General features: G+C 48.2%; 1 protein-coding gene and 1 pseudogene across 1 annotated transcript in view; one reads left to right on the forward strand and one right to left on the reverse strand.

The window, feature by feature from the left end:
• DHRS7 (dehydrogenase/reductase 7) overlaps positions 1–15,835 on the forward strand; it is an 88,905-nt gene that overhangs the window by 7,695 nt on the left and 65,375 nt on the right. Inside the window, exon 2 of the mRNA XM_063947758.1 lies at positions 8,852–9,004. Coding sequence (XP_063803828.1) covers positions 8,852–9,004 — 153 coding nt within the window. The remainder of the gene's footprint in view (positions 1–8,851; positions 9,005–15,835) is intronic.
• On the reverse strand, positions 11,430–11,548 carry LOC134981823 (5S ribosomal RNA; annotated as a pseudogene).

Genomic DNA, 15,835 nt, shown 5'->3' on the forward strand with positions numbered 1-15,835 from the left:
AGGACCATGGGGAATAGCGGCTCCGCAGGAGACAGGGCACAAAATGTAAAAGTTTGACCACTAGGTGGTGTGTACTGGCTCCTCCCCCTATGACCCTCCTCCTAGCCTCAGTTAGGTTTTTGTGCCCGTCCGAGCAGGGTGCAATCTAGGTGGCTCTCATAAAGAGCTGCTTAGAGTAAAAGTTTTGATAGTTTTATTATTTTTAGTGAGTCCTGCTGGCAACAGGCTCACTGCAACGAGGGACCTAGGGGAGAAGAAGTGAACTCACCTGCGTGCAGGATGGATTTGCTTCTTAGGCTACTGGACACTACCTCCAGAGGGACGATCACAGGTACAGCCTGGATGGGTCACCGGAGCCGCGCCGCCGACCCCCTTGCAGATGCCGAAGTAAGAAGAGGTCCAGAAACCGGCGGCTGAAGGCTTTTCAGTCTTCATGAGGTAGCGCACAGCACTGCAGCTGTGCGCCATTGCGCTCAGGCACACTTCACACCGGCGGTCACTGAGGGTGCAGGGCGCTGGGGGGGGCGCCCTGGGCAGCAATGTTAATACCTTTCTGGCTAAAAAGAATACATCACATATAGTCCATGAGGCTATATGGATGTATTTCACCCCTGCCAGGTCTCAGAAAAACCAGGAGAAGAGCCCGCCGGAATAGGGGGCGGGGCCTATCTCCTCAGCACACAGCGCCATTTTCCTACACAGCTCCGCTGCTAGGAAGGCTCCCAGGCTCTCCCCTGCACTGCACTACAGAAACAGGGTAAAAAACAGAGAGGGGGGGCATTTTTTGGCGATATTATATATATTTAAGCAGCTATAAGGAAACAACACTTATATAAGGTTGTTCCTATATAATTATAGCGCTTTGGTGTGTGCTGGCAAACTCTCCCTCTGTCTCCCCAAAGGGCTAGTGGGGTCCTGTCTTCTATCAGAGCATTCCCTGTGTGTCTGCTGTGTGTCGGTACGTGTGTGTCGACATGTATGAGGACGATGTTGGTGTGGAGGCGGAGCAATTGCCGGTAATGGTGATGTCACCCCCTAGGGAGTCGACACCGGAATGGATGGCTTTGTTTATGGAATTACGTGATAATGTCAGCACGCTGCAAAAGTCGGTTGACGACATGAGACGACCGGCAAACCAGTTAGTACCTGTACAGGCGTCTCAAACACCGTCAGGGGCTGTAAAACGCCCTTTGCCTCAGTCGGTCGACACAGACCCAGACACGGACACCGAATCTAGTGTCGACGGTGAAGAAACGAACGTATTTTCCAGTAGGGCCACACGTTATATGATCACGGCATTGAAGGAGGCTTTGCATATCTCTGATACTGCAAGTACCACAAAAAGGGGTATTATGTGGGGTCTGAAAAAACTACCTGTAGTTTTTCCTGAATCGGAGGAATTGAATGACGTGTGTGATGAAGCGTGGGTTACCCCTGATAAAAAACTGCTAATTTCAAAGAAGTTATTGGCGTTATACCTTTTCCCGCCAGAGGTTAGGGCGCGCTGGGAAACACCCCCTAGGGTGGACAAGGCGCTCACACGTTTATCCAAACAAGAGGCGTTACCGTCTCCTGATACGGCCGCCCTCAAGGATCCAGCTGATAGGAGGCTGGAAAATACTCTAAAAAGTATATACACACATACTGGTGTTATACTGCGACCAGCAATCGCCTCAGCCTGGATGTGCAGTGCTGGGGTGGCTTGGTCGGATTCCCTGACTGAAAATATTGATACCCTGGATAGGGACAGTATTTTATTGACTATAGAGCAATTAAAGGATGCATTCCTTTATATGCGAGATGCACAGAGGGATATCTGCACTCTTGCATCAAGAGTAAGTGCGATGTCCATATCTGCCAGAAGAAGTCTATGGACACGACAGTGGTCAGGCGATGCGGATTCCAAACGGCATATGGAAGACGCTGGGACCTTACAAGCGGACTCAGGGGCGGTGGGGGGTCGCCTCAAGAATTTCAGCGCACAGTGGGCTCACTCGCAGGTGGACCCCTGGATCCTGCAGGTAGTATCTCAGGGTTACAGGTTGGAATTCGAGAAGTCTCCCCCTCGCCGGTTCCTAAAATCTGCTTTGCCAACGTCTCCCTCAGACAGGGCGACGGTATTGGAAGCCATTCACAAGCTGTATTCTCAGCAGGTGATAATCAAGGTACCCCTTCTACAACAGGGAAAGGGGTATTACTCCACGCTATTTGTGGTACCGAAGCCGAACGGCTCGGTAAGACCTATTCTAAATCTGAAATCTCTGAACCTGTACATACAAAGATTCAAGTTCAAGATGGAGTCACTCAGAGCAGTGATAGCGAATCTGGAAGAAGGGGATTTTATGGTGTCCTTGGACATCAAGGATGCTTACCTTCATGTCCCAATTTGCCCTTCACACCAAGGGTACCTCAGGTTCGTGGTACAAAACTGTCATTATCAGTTTCAGACGCTGCCGTTTGGATTGTCCACGGCACCCAGGGTCTTTACCAAGGTAATGGCCGAAATGATGATCCTTCTTCGAAGAGAAGGCGTATTAATTATCCCTTACTTGGACGATCTCCTGATAAGGGCAAGATCCAGAGAACAGCTGGAGGTCGGAGTAGCACTAACTCAAGTAGTGCTCCAACAGCACGGGTGGATTCTGAATTTTCCAAAATCCCAACTGATCCCGACGACACGTCTGCTGTTCCTAGGGATGATTCTGGACACTGTTCAGAAAAAGGTATTTCTTCCGGAGGAGAAAGCCAGGGAGTTATCCGAACTCGTCAGGAACCTCCTAAAACCAGGGACAGTGTCTGTGCATCAATGCACAAGAGTCCTGGGAAAAATGGTGGCTTCTTACGAAGCGATTCCATTCGGCAGATTCCATGCACGAATTTTTCAGTGGGATCTGCTAGACAAATGGTCCGGATCGCATCTGCAGATGCATCAGCGGATAAAATTGTCGACAAGGACAAGGGTCTCTATGCTATGGTGGTTGCAGAGTGCTCATCTGTTAGAGGGCCGCAGATTCGGCATACAGAACTGGGTCCTAGTGACCACGGATGCCAGCCTGAGAGGCTGGGGAGCGGTCACACAAGGAAGAAACTTCCAGGGCGTGTGGTCAAGCCTGGAAACGTCTCTTCACATAAATATACTGGAACTAAGAGCAATCTACAATGCTCTAAGCCTGGCAAAACCTCTGCTTCAGGGTCAGCCGGTGTTGATCCAGTCGGACAACATCACGGCAGTCGCCCACGTAAACAGACAGGGCGGCACAAGAAGCAGGAGGGCAATGGCAGAAGCTGCAAGGATTCTTCGCTGGGCGGAAAATCATGTGATAGCACTGTCAGCAGTGTTCACCACATGATTGTAGCCCATTGGGAAAGACCAATGGTGGACATGATGGCGTCCCGCCTCAACAAAAAACTGTACAGGTATTGCGCCAGGTCAAGAGACCCTCAGGCAATAGCTGTGGACGCTCTGGTAACACCATGGGTGTACCAGTCAGTGTATGTGTTCCCTCCTCTGCCTCTCATACCCAAGGTACTGAGAATTATACGGCAAAGGGGAGTAAGAACGATACTAGTGGCTCCGGACTGGCCAAGAAGGACTTGGTACCCAAAACTTCAGGAGATGCTCACGGAAGATCCGTGGCCTCTACCTCTAAGAAGGGATCTGCTTCAGCAGAGACCGTGTCTATTCCAAGACTTACCGCGGCTGCGTTTGACGGCATGGCGGTTGAACGCCGGATCCTAAGGGAAAAAGGCATTCCGGAAGAGGTCATCCCTACCCTGGTCAAAGCCAGGAAGGAGGTGACTGCACAACATTATCACCGCATTTGGAGAAAATATGTTGCATGGTGTGAGGCCAGGAAGGCCCCGACAGAGGAATTTCAACTGGGTCGATTCCTACATTTCCTGCAAACAGGATTATCTATGGGCCTCAAATTAGGGTCCATTAAGGTTCAAATTTCGGCCCTGTCGATTTTCTTCCAGAAAGAATTGGCTTCAGTTCCTGAAGTCCAGACTTTTGTAAAAGGAGTACTACATATACAGCCCCCGGTTGTGCCCCCAGTGGCACCGTGGGATCTCAATGTAGTTTTGGATTTTCTCAAATCCCATTGGTTTGAGCCACTCAAATCGGTAGATTTGAAATATCTTACATGGAAAGTAACCATGCTACTGGCCCTGGCTTCAGCCAGGAGAGTGTCGGAATTGGCGGCTTTATCGTATAAAAGCCCATATCTGATTTTCCATTCGGACAGGGCAGAATTGAGGACGCGTCCTCATTTTCTGCCTAAGGTGGTATCAGCGTTTCACCTGAACCAGCCTATTGTGGTGCCTGCGGCTACTAGCGATTTGGAGGATTCCAAGTTGCTGGACGTTGTCAGAGCATTGAAAATATATATTTCAAGGACGGCTGGAGTCAGAAAATCTGACTCGCTGTTTATACTGTATGCACCCAACAAGCTGGGTGCTCCTGCTTCTAAGCAGACGATTGCTCGTTGGATTTGTAGCACAATTCAACTGGCACATTCTGTGGCAGGCCTGCCACAGCCTAAATCTGTCAATGCCCACTCCACAAGGAAGGTGGGCTCATCTTGGGCGGCTGCCCGAGGGGTCTCGGCTTTACAACTCTGCCGAGCAGCTACGTGGTCAGGGGAGAACACGTTTGTAAAATTCTACAAATTTGATACCCTGGCTAAGGAGGACCTGGAGTTCTCTCATTCGGTGCTGCAGAGTCATCCGCACTCTCCCGCCCGTTTGGGAGCTTTGGTATAATCCCCATGGTCCTTACGGAGTTCCCAGCATCCACTAGGACGTCAGAGAAAATAAGAATTTACTCACCGGTAATTCTATTTCTCGTAGTCCGTAGTGGATGCTGGGCGCCCATCCCAAGTGCGGATTGTCTTCAATACTTGTACATAGTTATTGTTACAAAAAAATCGGGTTGTTTATTGTTGTGAGCCATCTTTTCAGAGGCTCCTACGTTATCATACTGTAAACTGGGTTCAGATCACAAGTTGTACGGTGTGATTGGTGTGGCTGGTATGAGTCTTACCCGGGATTCAAAATCCTTCCTTATTGTGTACGCTCGTCCGGGCACAGTATCCTAACTGAGGCTTGGAGGAGGGTCATAGGGGGAGGAGCCAGTACACACCACCTAGTGGTCAAACTTTTAAATTTTGTGCCCTGTCTCCTGCGGAGCCGCTATTCCCCATGGTCCTGACGGAGTCCCCAGCATCCACTACGGACTACGAGAAATAGAATTACCGGTGAGTAAATTCTTATTTTTATCATTCCCAAGCCAGACAGTTCGGTGCACCCCATCTTGAATCTGAAGTCTCTCAACCTGTATCTGCGGGTGTTCAAATTCAGATGGAGTCTCTGAGGGCGGTGGTATCTGCTCTGGAGGAGGGGTAGTTGCTGGTGTCTCTGGATGTCAAGGATGCTTACCTACACACTCTCCCATGTGGCCCCCTCATCAGGCTTACCTCAGGTTCGCCATCTTGGACGACCATTTCCAGTTTCAGGCCTTACCCTTTGGAATATCCACAGCTCCGAGGGTCTTCACCAAGGTCATGGCGGAGATGATGTTGCAGCTGCGCATGATGGGTGTGAACATAGACCCCTTTTTGGACGATCTAATAAAGGCTGTGTCCAGGGAGCGTCTACTGCACAGCATCGATCTGACTACTCACCTAGTCACAGATCATGGGTGGATCCTAAATTTTCAGAAATCTCACCTGGCAGCGACCCAACGTCTTCAGTTCCTGGGAATGATACTGGATACGGTATCTCTAAAGGTGTTTCTCCCAGTGGACAAGGCCTTGACTATCCAGGCTATGGTCCGCTCGGTACTCAGTCCTCGCAGGGTGTCTATGCATCTTTGCATCAAATTACTGGGCAAGATGGTGGCTGCTTACGAGGCAATCCAATACACCAGGTTTCATGCCTGACCGTTTCTGCTGGATCTGCTGGACAAATGGTTGGGTTCTCACCTGCATATGCATCAGGAAGTGACCCTATCTCCGAAAGCCAGGATTTCTCTATTATAGTGGCTTCAAATTCCTCACCTGGTATAGGGCAGAAGTTTCAATATCCACTTGTGGATTCTACTGACAACGGATAGCAGCCTCCGGGGTTGGGGAGCGGTGACCCAAGGGGCCCAGTTCCAAGGGTTATGGTCAGTTCAGGATTCTGCTTTACTCATAAACATCCTGGAACCCAGGGCAGTTTACAATGCTCTTCTACAAGCCTCCCATCTCCTGAAGGGTCAGGTGATCCAGGTTCAATCGGACAACGCCACGACAGTGGCGTACATGAACCGACAAGGGGGAACAAGAAGCAGAGCGGCGATGCTAGAGGTGTCAAAAATCCTCCTCTGGACGGAGGCCAACGCAAGGGCCATCTCAGCCATATTCATTCCAGGAGTGGACAACTAGGAAGCAGAGTTCCTCAGCAGGCACGACCTCCGTCTGGGGGATGTAGGCCCCATTCCCCAGGTGTTTCCACAGTTACTTCACTGGTGGGACTGTCTGCCGATAGATCTGATGGCTTCTCGTCTAAACAAGAAGCTATGCCGTTACTGTTCCAGAACGAGGGATCCGCAGGCTGTAGCAGTGGACGCGCTGACGACACCGTGGACGTACCAGTTTGTGTACCTGTTCCCTCCTCTACCGCTGAATCCAAGGGTGCTAAAAAGACTGAGAAGGGAAAGCGTTCTGGCAGTTCTAATTGCCCCGGAATGGCCTTGACGGGCGTGGTACTTAGCTCTGGAGGATCCCTGGCCTCTGCCACTTCAAGACGATCTTCTTCAGCAAGGTCCGTTCGTCTATCCAGACTTACAGCGGCTACGTTTGGCGGCTTGGAAGTTGAGAGGGAGATTCTAGCACGAAAGGGTCTTCCCTCCAGTGCTATTTCCACCATCGTCCAGGCCAGGAAGATGGTTATGTCGAAACATTATAATTGGTTATGTCGAAACATTATAATTGAATCTGGAAAAAGTATGCTTCCTGGTGTGAAAGTAGGAAGGTTTCTCCTGCGGAATTTAGAATTGGTCGTTTTCTACTTTTCCTGCAAGTGGGAGTGGATATGGGCCTACGTTTAGGCTCCATCAAAGTCCAGATTATGGCGCGCTCTATTTTCTTCCAGAAATAACTTGCCATGTTGCCTGAAGTACAGACGTTCCTGAAGGGTGTTCTGCATATGCAACTGCCCTTTGTATCTCCCACGGCTCTGTGGGACTTCAATGTGGTTCTGTCCTTTCTCCAGTCGGATTGGTTTGAACCCTTAAATAAAGTGGAGTTAAAATTTCTCACCTGGAAGACTGTGATGTTATTGGTTTTGGCGGCTGCCAGACGTGTCTCTGTATTAGGGGCCTTATCCAAAAAGAGCCCTTATTTGATTTTTCACGCAGACAGGGCGGAACTTGGGACCCGTACTCGGTTTTGCCGAAAGTGGTGTCCGCTTTTCATGTGAATCAGCCTATTGTGGTTCCGGTGTTGTCTGACTCTTCCGTTGGTCCTGAATCCTTGAATGCGGTCAGGGCTTTGAAGATTTATGTCAAAAGGACGGCCCATCATCAGAAATCTGATTTGCTGTTTGTCCTTTATGATGCCTCCATGATTGCTTAGAAGCTGGTCGACCCAATCTATTGCTCGTTGACTCCGGTTGACCATTCAACAGGCATATGTTTCGGTGGCTCTGCCTTTGCCGACATCTATTCGGGCCCACTCGACAAGGTCGGTGGGCTCTTCCTGGGCGGCTGCCCGTAGTGTTTCGGTCCTGCAGTTGTGCCGAGCTGCGACTTGGTCTGGTTCGAACACGTTTGTTAAGGTCTATCTGTTCGATTCCTTGGCCAAGGATGACCTTCAGTTTGGTCAGGCGGTTTTACAGGGGTCTCAGCACTCTCCCACCCATTTGGGAGCTTTTGGACTTCCCCATGGTACTAAAGTTCAAGACCCCAGTATCCACTAGGATGTAAGAGAAAATAGGAATTTGATACCTACTGGTAATTCCTTTTCTTCTAGTCCGTAGTGGATACTGGGCACCCACCTTGGTGCTTCGTTCCTGCTTACCTGTGTAAGTATATGGTTAGACTAGCGTTGTGGTCCCGTTATGATGTTGGGCTAGCTGTGCTGTCTGGGTTAGGTTGGTGTTGCTACCCTCTGTTTTGGTTAGCGCGCTCCTTACGTTCATGGTTGTGTGTTGGCTTGTTGCCTCACCGCAGTTGTATTGTTCTTCTCTCATGGTATGTCCGTCTCCTCTGGCACAGTTTTCCTAGACTGAGTCTGGTAGGAGGGGCATAGAGGGGAGGAGTCAGCACACACATATACACACACTAAAAGTTTTAAAGTGCCAGGCTCCAGTGGACCCGATCTATACCCCATGGTACTTAAGTACAAGACCCCAGTATCCACTACGGACCAGGAGAAAAGGAATTACTGGTAGGTATCAAATTTCTATTTCCAGAATGATAGAGGGGTCTATTCATGTAGCAGTGGAAAGTGTGGAGAAGTGAGCCAGTGGAGAAGTTGACAATGGCAACCAATCAGCATTGAAGAAACATTTATAATTTGCATACTATACAATTGTATGGAGCAGCTGATTGCCATAGGTAACTTCTCTGGTGGCTCACTTCTACACACCTTTCATGAATAGACCCCAACGTCTGGTTGACATAGAAACAAATATTCAGGTGTTTGGAAGAGCAGAGTGCTCAATAAAGGGCTGTATGTGCCCGATACATTGCTGCAATAAATTGCCTCTTTTAGTATTTTTCGATTATCGACTTCCCTTCAAAATCTATCTACTGTATCATGTTTGTGCTGCTATATAATATTTCTGTATTATTGTTTCTGTGCAGAAAGCAAACTTTGTGGCAGCGTTGTGTGGGTGACTGGTGCGTCGAGCGGTATCGGGGAGGAGTTATGTTACCAGTTAGCCAAATTAGGGGCCTTACTAGTCCTGTCATCCAGAAGAGAAGCTGAGCTGCTAAAAGTGAAACAAAAATGCCTTGGTATGTTATCTACCTTACATGTAATACAAATGTGTTTTAGATGCATCTGTGCGCGTTGTATTTCTATTAGTTTTGCTCTTTTCACTATATTGAGGTGTAATATATAGCTACTTCACTGACTAAAATGTAACAGTAGTATATTTTTAAAGATTGGAAGTTGCAATAGATGATTTATATGTGCAACTGTTGTATTATGTGTAGATACATAAGAAGAAAGTAATAGGAACGCAAATTTAAGTAAAAAAGCTTTATGCTTGTGCTTATTTTATTGTATTAAATTTGTTCACATTCATGTGGTAGCAGGCTTACCCATTCCTTTTTATTGCTTTATCATGAAATACCCACTTTCAAGGGAATACATACTGTATCCCGGGGGTTGGGATGCCGGCGGTCACGTGAGCAACCGCGGCACCCCAACATCGAAGATCTCTTCATCGGAAGGGGTTAAGTATTTCTACCCCTAATTTACTCTAACCCTCGGGGGTGGCAGCTAGGGTTAATCCTTGGGGGATGTAGTTATGATCCCGGCTGTCAGCATACCAACGCTGGCATTCCGCCCGCCAAAATACCGGCAGGGGGCCCAGGACTATTCTCACTCGTGGGTGTCCACGACACCCATAGAATGGGAATAGAACTTGTGGCAAGCGCAGGAAACCACTGAGCACGCAAGTAGCATAGTTGCGCTTACCGCTCTGTCAGCATTCTGGCGGCCGGGATCCCAGCGTCTGTATGCTGACCGACGGGATACCGACCACCGGTCCCCCAATTTCCAACCCGGCTAGGAGGCACTAGGCCTGACTGGCTTTATAATAGCACTTGGTTCTACACAGTTGTGTGCAGTATTGTGGAGCAATTTTGCAGTGCTTTGAACTTTGTTAAAAAATATATATTTATCTAGTGCTCTAAATAAAGCCGTAAGATGTTTTTTCCTATCCACAGACCTCTCTGTAAGGCAGGGATAGGGAGCCTTTGGCCATCCAGCTGTTGTTGAACTACACATACCAGCATGCCCTGCTACAGTTTTGCTATTCGGCCATGCTAAAACTGTTGCAGGGCATGCTGGGATGTGTAGTTAAACAATTGCTGGAGGGCCAAAGGTTCCCCATCCTTGCTGTAAGGATAAAGCATGTTATACACTGATATGTCCTTGTTGTTTATATCTTACTTACGAATAAAGTATATTGTCTTTATAGTAATCCTATAATGCAGAGTTTCCAAAACGCTGCCATTACAGTCCAGGTTTGGAGGATATCCATGCTTAAATAGGGGACTTATTTAGTACCGCAATCAATTTGATTTAACTATCTGTGCTCAAGTGTAGTTATCCTTAAAACCTGAACTGTAATGACAGACTTTGGGGAAACTTTGCTCTAATGCTTTACCATAATCTGTAATACTCCTCGTTATAATCATTCTAGAATACAGGTTTAATCAGAACACTGTTGCCTGTGATGCTGTGTTGTAATGTGCTTTGTAAATGAACCTAAATCCGGAGCACTTAATGCCAATTCAATGGTGCCTTCAGACATATGGTAACATACAGTAAGCAACAAATGAATAAACAAAGCTCCCCCAGGCGGGACCCACTGTAAACCGCGATCCGGCGCGTCCGGTGGGAGGCGGACCGCACGCGCTGGCGTGTACACTGTGGCAGTACATGGACCCCACTAGACCACCAGGACAAGGGCACAGGTCGGATTCTCTCAAATCCGTTTGCTAAGGCCCGTAGTACCCGGTGGTGAAGTCCAGCAAGGGGATAAGGCTGTGACCTGCAGCCCCTCCCCCAGGGCGCCATTTAGAGTAAATGTTCCCGCCCTGGAGCTGCATATCTCTCTCTCCCTCACTCCCTGTCAGCGTTTGGGCGCCATTAGGACAAGCTGAGCTGATCCTGGGACTATTAAAGGGTTGTTTTGCAGAGAGGCAAAAAAAGGGGGACTATTAATTATGTCTCTCAGGGGCACACCTTTGTTTATATAAACTGATAGAAAAATGGATAGGGCTATTACAATTTATGTGAAAGATAGGATAAAACTTAACTTTTAATGTAGTACAGACGAAAGAATGATAAAAATATTGCTGTATGTCAGCAGTATAAGTTAAAACAAGTATTAAACAACAAAAATTCAATGACGATGAAGTAATATGTAACTCACTTAGTATACAGAGGGTGACAGAAAGTTTATCTGTACACCCACTGGTTTGTAAGTGAGTATTAATGTTTGACGTTTGTCAGAAGCGAAAATATGAGATATTCCTGTTATCTCTATGAAATTATGATTTGATATACACTTGTATATTCATAAGAGAGATAATAGTAAACCGTCTTTTGTGAATCCGGACTCCTGTAGGACTGGTCAGCTGGGGTGAATTAATTGCAAGATTAACTATGATGAAATTTGCTGATCAGCGTGAGGTATGTTCCTTATTGCTACAGTACCCGGTATTCCCAGAGGGTCACCCTTTCTGGTACTGACCAGGCCCAATGCTGCTTGGCTTCCAAGATCAGACGAGATCGGGCATGTCCAGCATGGTATGACTGTAGAGAGTCAAGAAAATACCTATCAGCATGGACGATGGCCACTACTGAAGCAAATTAGGAAAAAATGGTCCGAAGACTGACATTAGTCAAAGGCCAATAGGTCGCCCCCAGAATTAATTATGAATGGATAAGGGGGTCTGAGAGGAATGGAGAGGTTCATTTCTCTCCCATGGAAAATTTCCCACACTGGGATTATAGTGAGAGCACATGTAAAATATATCACAAATAGTCCATAGTGGAACCTTTATAAGTACAGTGAAATAAAGACTATAGTGAGAGCAGATGCACAGATATATCACAATTACTCCACAAACATGTAACCTGAATTGGTGATGTGGAGATTACAGTGGGAAATAGTGACAGTAATGCACCTGTGCTGAATCATACAGAGCATATAGACTAGAAGATTCCAGCACACAAACTGCCTGGACGGTTATCCATCTGTTGCTGAAAAGTACAGTAATGATCACCAAAGTGAGCTAATGGCTATAATGCAAAAATGCTGATTCATTACAGCAACCCCTGACTTCAAATAGAATAAATTCAAATAGAATAAATTTCAGCAACAGATGGATAACCGTCCAGGCAGTTTGTGTGCTGGAATCTTCTAGTCTATATGCTCTGTATGATTCAGCACAGGTGCATTACTGTCACTATTTCCCACTGTAATCTCCACATCACCAATTCAGGTTACATGTTTGTGGAGTAATTGTGATATATCTGTGCATCTGCTCTCACTATAGTCTTTATTTCACTGTACTTATAAAGGTTCCACTATGGACTATTTGTGATATATTTTACATGTGCTCTCACTATAATCCCAGTGTGGGAAATTTTCCATGGGAGAGAAATGAACCTCTCCATATCTCTCTCAGACCCCCTTATCCATTCATAATTAATTCTGGGGGCGACCTATTGGCCTTTGACTAATGTCAATCTTCGGACCATTTTTCTCTGACGTCCTAGTGGATGCTGGGAACTTCGTAAGGACCATGGGGAATAGCGGCGGCTCCGCAGGAGACTGTTCACAACTAAGAAAGATTTAGGACTACCTGGTGTGCACTGGCTCCTCCCTCTATGCCCCTCCTCCAGACCTCAGTTAGAATTTTGTGCCCGGCCAGAGCTGGATGCACACTAGGGGCTCTCCTGAGCTCCTAGAAAAGAAAGTATATTTTAGGTTTTTTATTTTCAGTGAGATCTGCTGGCAACAGACTCACTGCTACGAGGGACTTAGGGGAGAGAAGCGAACCTACCTGCTTGCAGCTAGCTTGGGCTTCTTAGGCTACTGGACACCATTTGCTCCAGAGGGATCGAACACAGGCCCAGCCTCGGTCGTCCGGTCCCGGAGCCGCGCCGCCGTCCCCCTTGCAGAGCCAGAAGCAAGAAGAACGTCCAGGAAATCGGCGGCAGAAGACTCCGGTCTTCATTAAGGTAGCGCACAGCACTGCAGCTGTGCGCCATTGCTCCCTGTGCACACCACATACTCCGGTCACTGATGGGTGCAGGGCGATGGGGGGGGGGGGGGGGCGCCCTGGGCAGCAATTAAGAGTACCTTAAAAGTGGCAAATCACACATAATATAGCCTAATAAGCTATATATGTGTAAAATACCCCTGCCACATTATGATTATAAGAGCGGGAGAAGTCAGCCGAAAAAGGGGCGGGGCTAGCTCCCTCAGCACATTGTCGCCATTTTCTCTTCACAGTGCAGCTGGAAGACAGCTCCCCAGGCTCTCCCCTGCAGTTTCCAGACTACATAGGGTAAAAAAGAGAGGGGGGGCACTAAATTTAGGCGCAATCTGTGTAATATCAGCAGCTATAGGGGAAAAATCACTGTGGGTAGTGTGAATCCCTACATTATATAGCGCTCTGGTGTGTGCTGGCATACTCTCTCTCTCTGTCTCCCCAAAGGACTTTGTGGGGTCCTGTCCTCAGTCAGAGCATTCCCTGTGTGTGTGCGGTGTCGGTACGGCTGTGTCGACATGTTTGATGAGGAGGCTTATGTGGAGGCGGAGCAGATGCCGATAAATGTGATGTCACCCCCTGCGGGGTCGACACCTGAGTGGATGGACATGTGGAAGGAATTACGTGACCGTGTCAACTCCTTTACATAAAAGGTTTGACGACATAGCAGATGTGGGACAGCCGGCTTCTCAGCCCGTGCCTGCCCAGGCGTCTCAAAAGCCATCAGGGGCCCTAAAACGCCCACTACCTCAGATGGCAGACACAGATGTCGACACGGATACTGACTCCAGTGTCGACGACGAGACTACTGTACATTCCAATAGAGCCACCCGTTACATGATTACGGCAATGAAAAATGTGTTGCACATTTCTGATATTACCCCAGGTACCACAAAAAAGGGTATTATGTTTGGGGAGAAAAAGCTTCCAGTGGTTTTTCCCCCATCTGATGAATTAAATGAAGTGTGTGAAGAAGCGTGGGTTTCCCCCGATAAGAAACTGGTAATTTCTAAAAGGTTACTAATGGCGTACCCTTTCCCGCCAGAGGATAGGTCACGTTGGGAGACATCCCCTAGGGTGGATAAAGCGCTCACACGTCTGTCAAAGAAGGTGGCACTACCGTCTCCTGACACGGCCGCCCTAAAGGAGCCTGCAGATAGAAAGCAGGAGGCTATCCTGAAGTCTGTATATACACACTCAGGCATTATACTGAGACCAGCTATTGCTTCAGCATGGATGTGCAGTGCTGCAGCTGCGTGGTCAGATTCCCTGTCAGATAACATTGATACCTTAGACAGGGACACTATATTGCTAACCATAGAGCATATTAAAGACGCAGTCTTATACATGAGAGATGCACAGAGGGATATTTGACGACTGGCATCTAAAATAAACGCAATGTCCATTTCTGCCAGACTCGGCAGTGGACAGGTGATGCTGATTCTAAAAGGCACATGGAAGTTTTGCCTTACAAGGGTGAGGAGTTGTTTGGGGATGGTCTCTCGGACCTCGTTTCCACAGCTACAGCTGGGAAATCAACATTTTTGCCCCATGTTCCCTCACAGCCAAAGAAAGCACCGTATTATCAGGTACAGTCCTTTTGGCCCCAGAAAGGCAAGCGGGTTAAAGGCGCGTCCTTTCTGCCTAGAGGCAGAGGTAGAGGGAAAAAGCTGCAGCATACAGCCAGTTCCCAGGAACAGAAGTCCTCCCCCGCTTCCTCTAAGTCCACCGCATGACGCTGGGGCTCCACAGGCGGAGCCAGGTACGGTGGGGGCCCGTCTCATGAACTGCAGCGACCAGTGGGCTCGCTCACGGGTGGATCCCTGGATTCTACAGGTAGTATCTCAGGGGTACAAGCTGGAATTCGAGACGTCTCCCCCTCGCCATTTCCTCAAATCTGCCTTGCTGACAGCTCCCTCGGACAGGGAGGCAGTGCTGGAGGCAATTCACAAGCTGTATTCGCAGCAGGTGATAGTCAAGGTACCCCTCCTTCAACAGGGCGGGGTTACTATTCCACAATGTTTGTGGTACCGAAACCGGACGGTTCGGTGAGATCCATTTTAAATTTGAAATCCTTGAACACTTATATACGAAGGTTCAAGTTCAAAATGGAATCGCTCAGGGCGGTTATTGCAAGCCTGGAAGAAGGGGATTACATGGTATCACTGAACATCAAGGATGCTTACCTGCATGTCCTCACCAGGAGTACCTCAGATTTGTGGTACAGGACTGTCATTACCAATTCCAGACGTTGCCGTTTGGTCTGTCCATGGCACCGAGGGTATTTACCAAGGTAATGGCAGAGATGATGATACTCCTTCGAAGGAAGGGAGTTATAATTATCCCGTACTTGGACGATCTCCTTATAAAGGCGAGGTCCAGGGAACAGTTGTTGATCGGAGTAGCACTAGCTCGGGCAGTGCTACAACAGCACGGCTGGATCCTGAACATTCCGAAGTCGCAGCTGGTTCCTACAACGCGTCTACTGTTCCTGGGGATGGTTCTCGACACAGAACAGGAAAAAGGGTTTCTCCCGGAGGAGAAGGCCAAGGAGTTGTCATCTCTAGTCAGAGACCTCCTAAAACCAAAACAGGTGTCTGTGCACCATTGCACGCGAGTCCTGGGAAAGATGGTGGCTTCTTACGAAGCAATTCCATTCGGAAGGTTCCATGCAAGGATCTTTCAGTGGGATCTGTTGGACAAGTGGTCCGGATCGCATCTTCAGATGCATCGGCTGATAACCCTGTCTCCTAGTGCCAGGGTGTCGCTGTTGTGGTGGCTGCAGAGTGCTCATCTTCTAGAGGGCCGCAGATTCGGCATACAGGACTG

The sequence above is a fragment of the Pseudophryne corroboree genome, chromosome 12, assembly GCF_028390025.1.
Source record: "Pseudophryne corroboree isolate aPseCor3 chromosome 12, aPseCor3.hap2, whole genome shotgun sequence".
NCBI classification, from domain to species: domain Eukaryota; kingdom Metazoa; phylum Chordata; class Amphibia; order Anura; family Myobatrachidae; genus Pseudophryne; species Pseudophryne corroboree.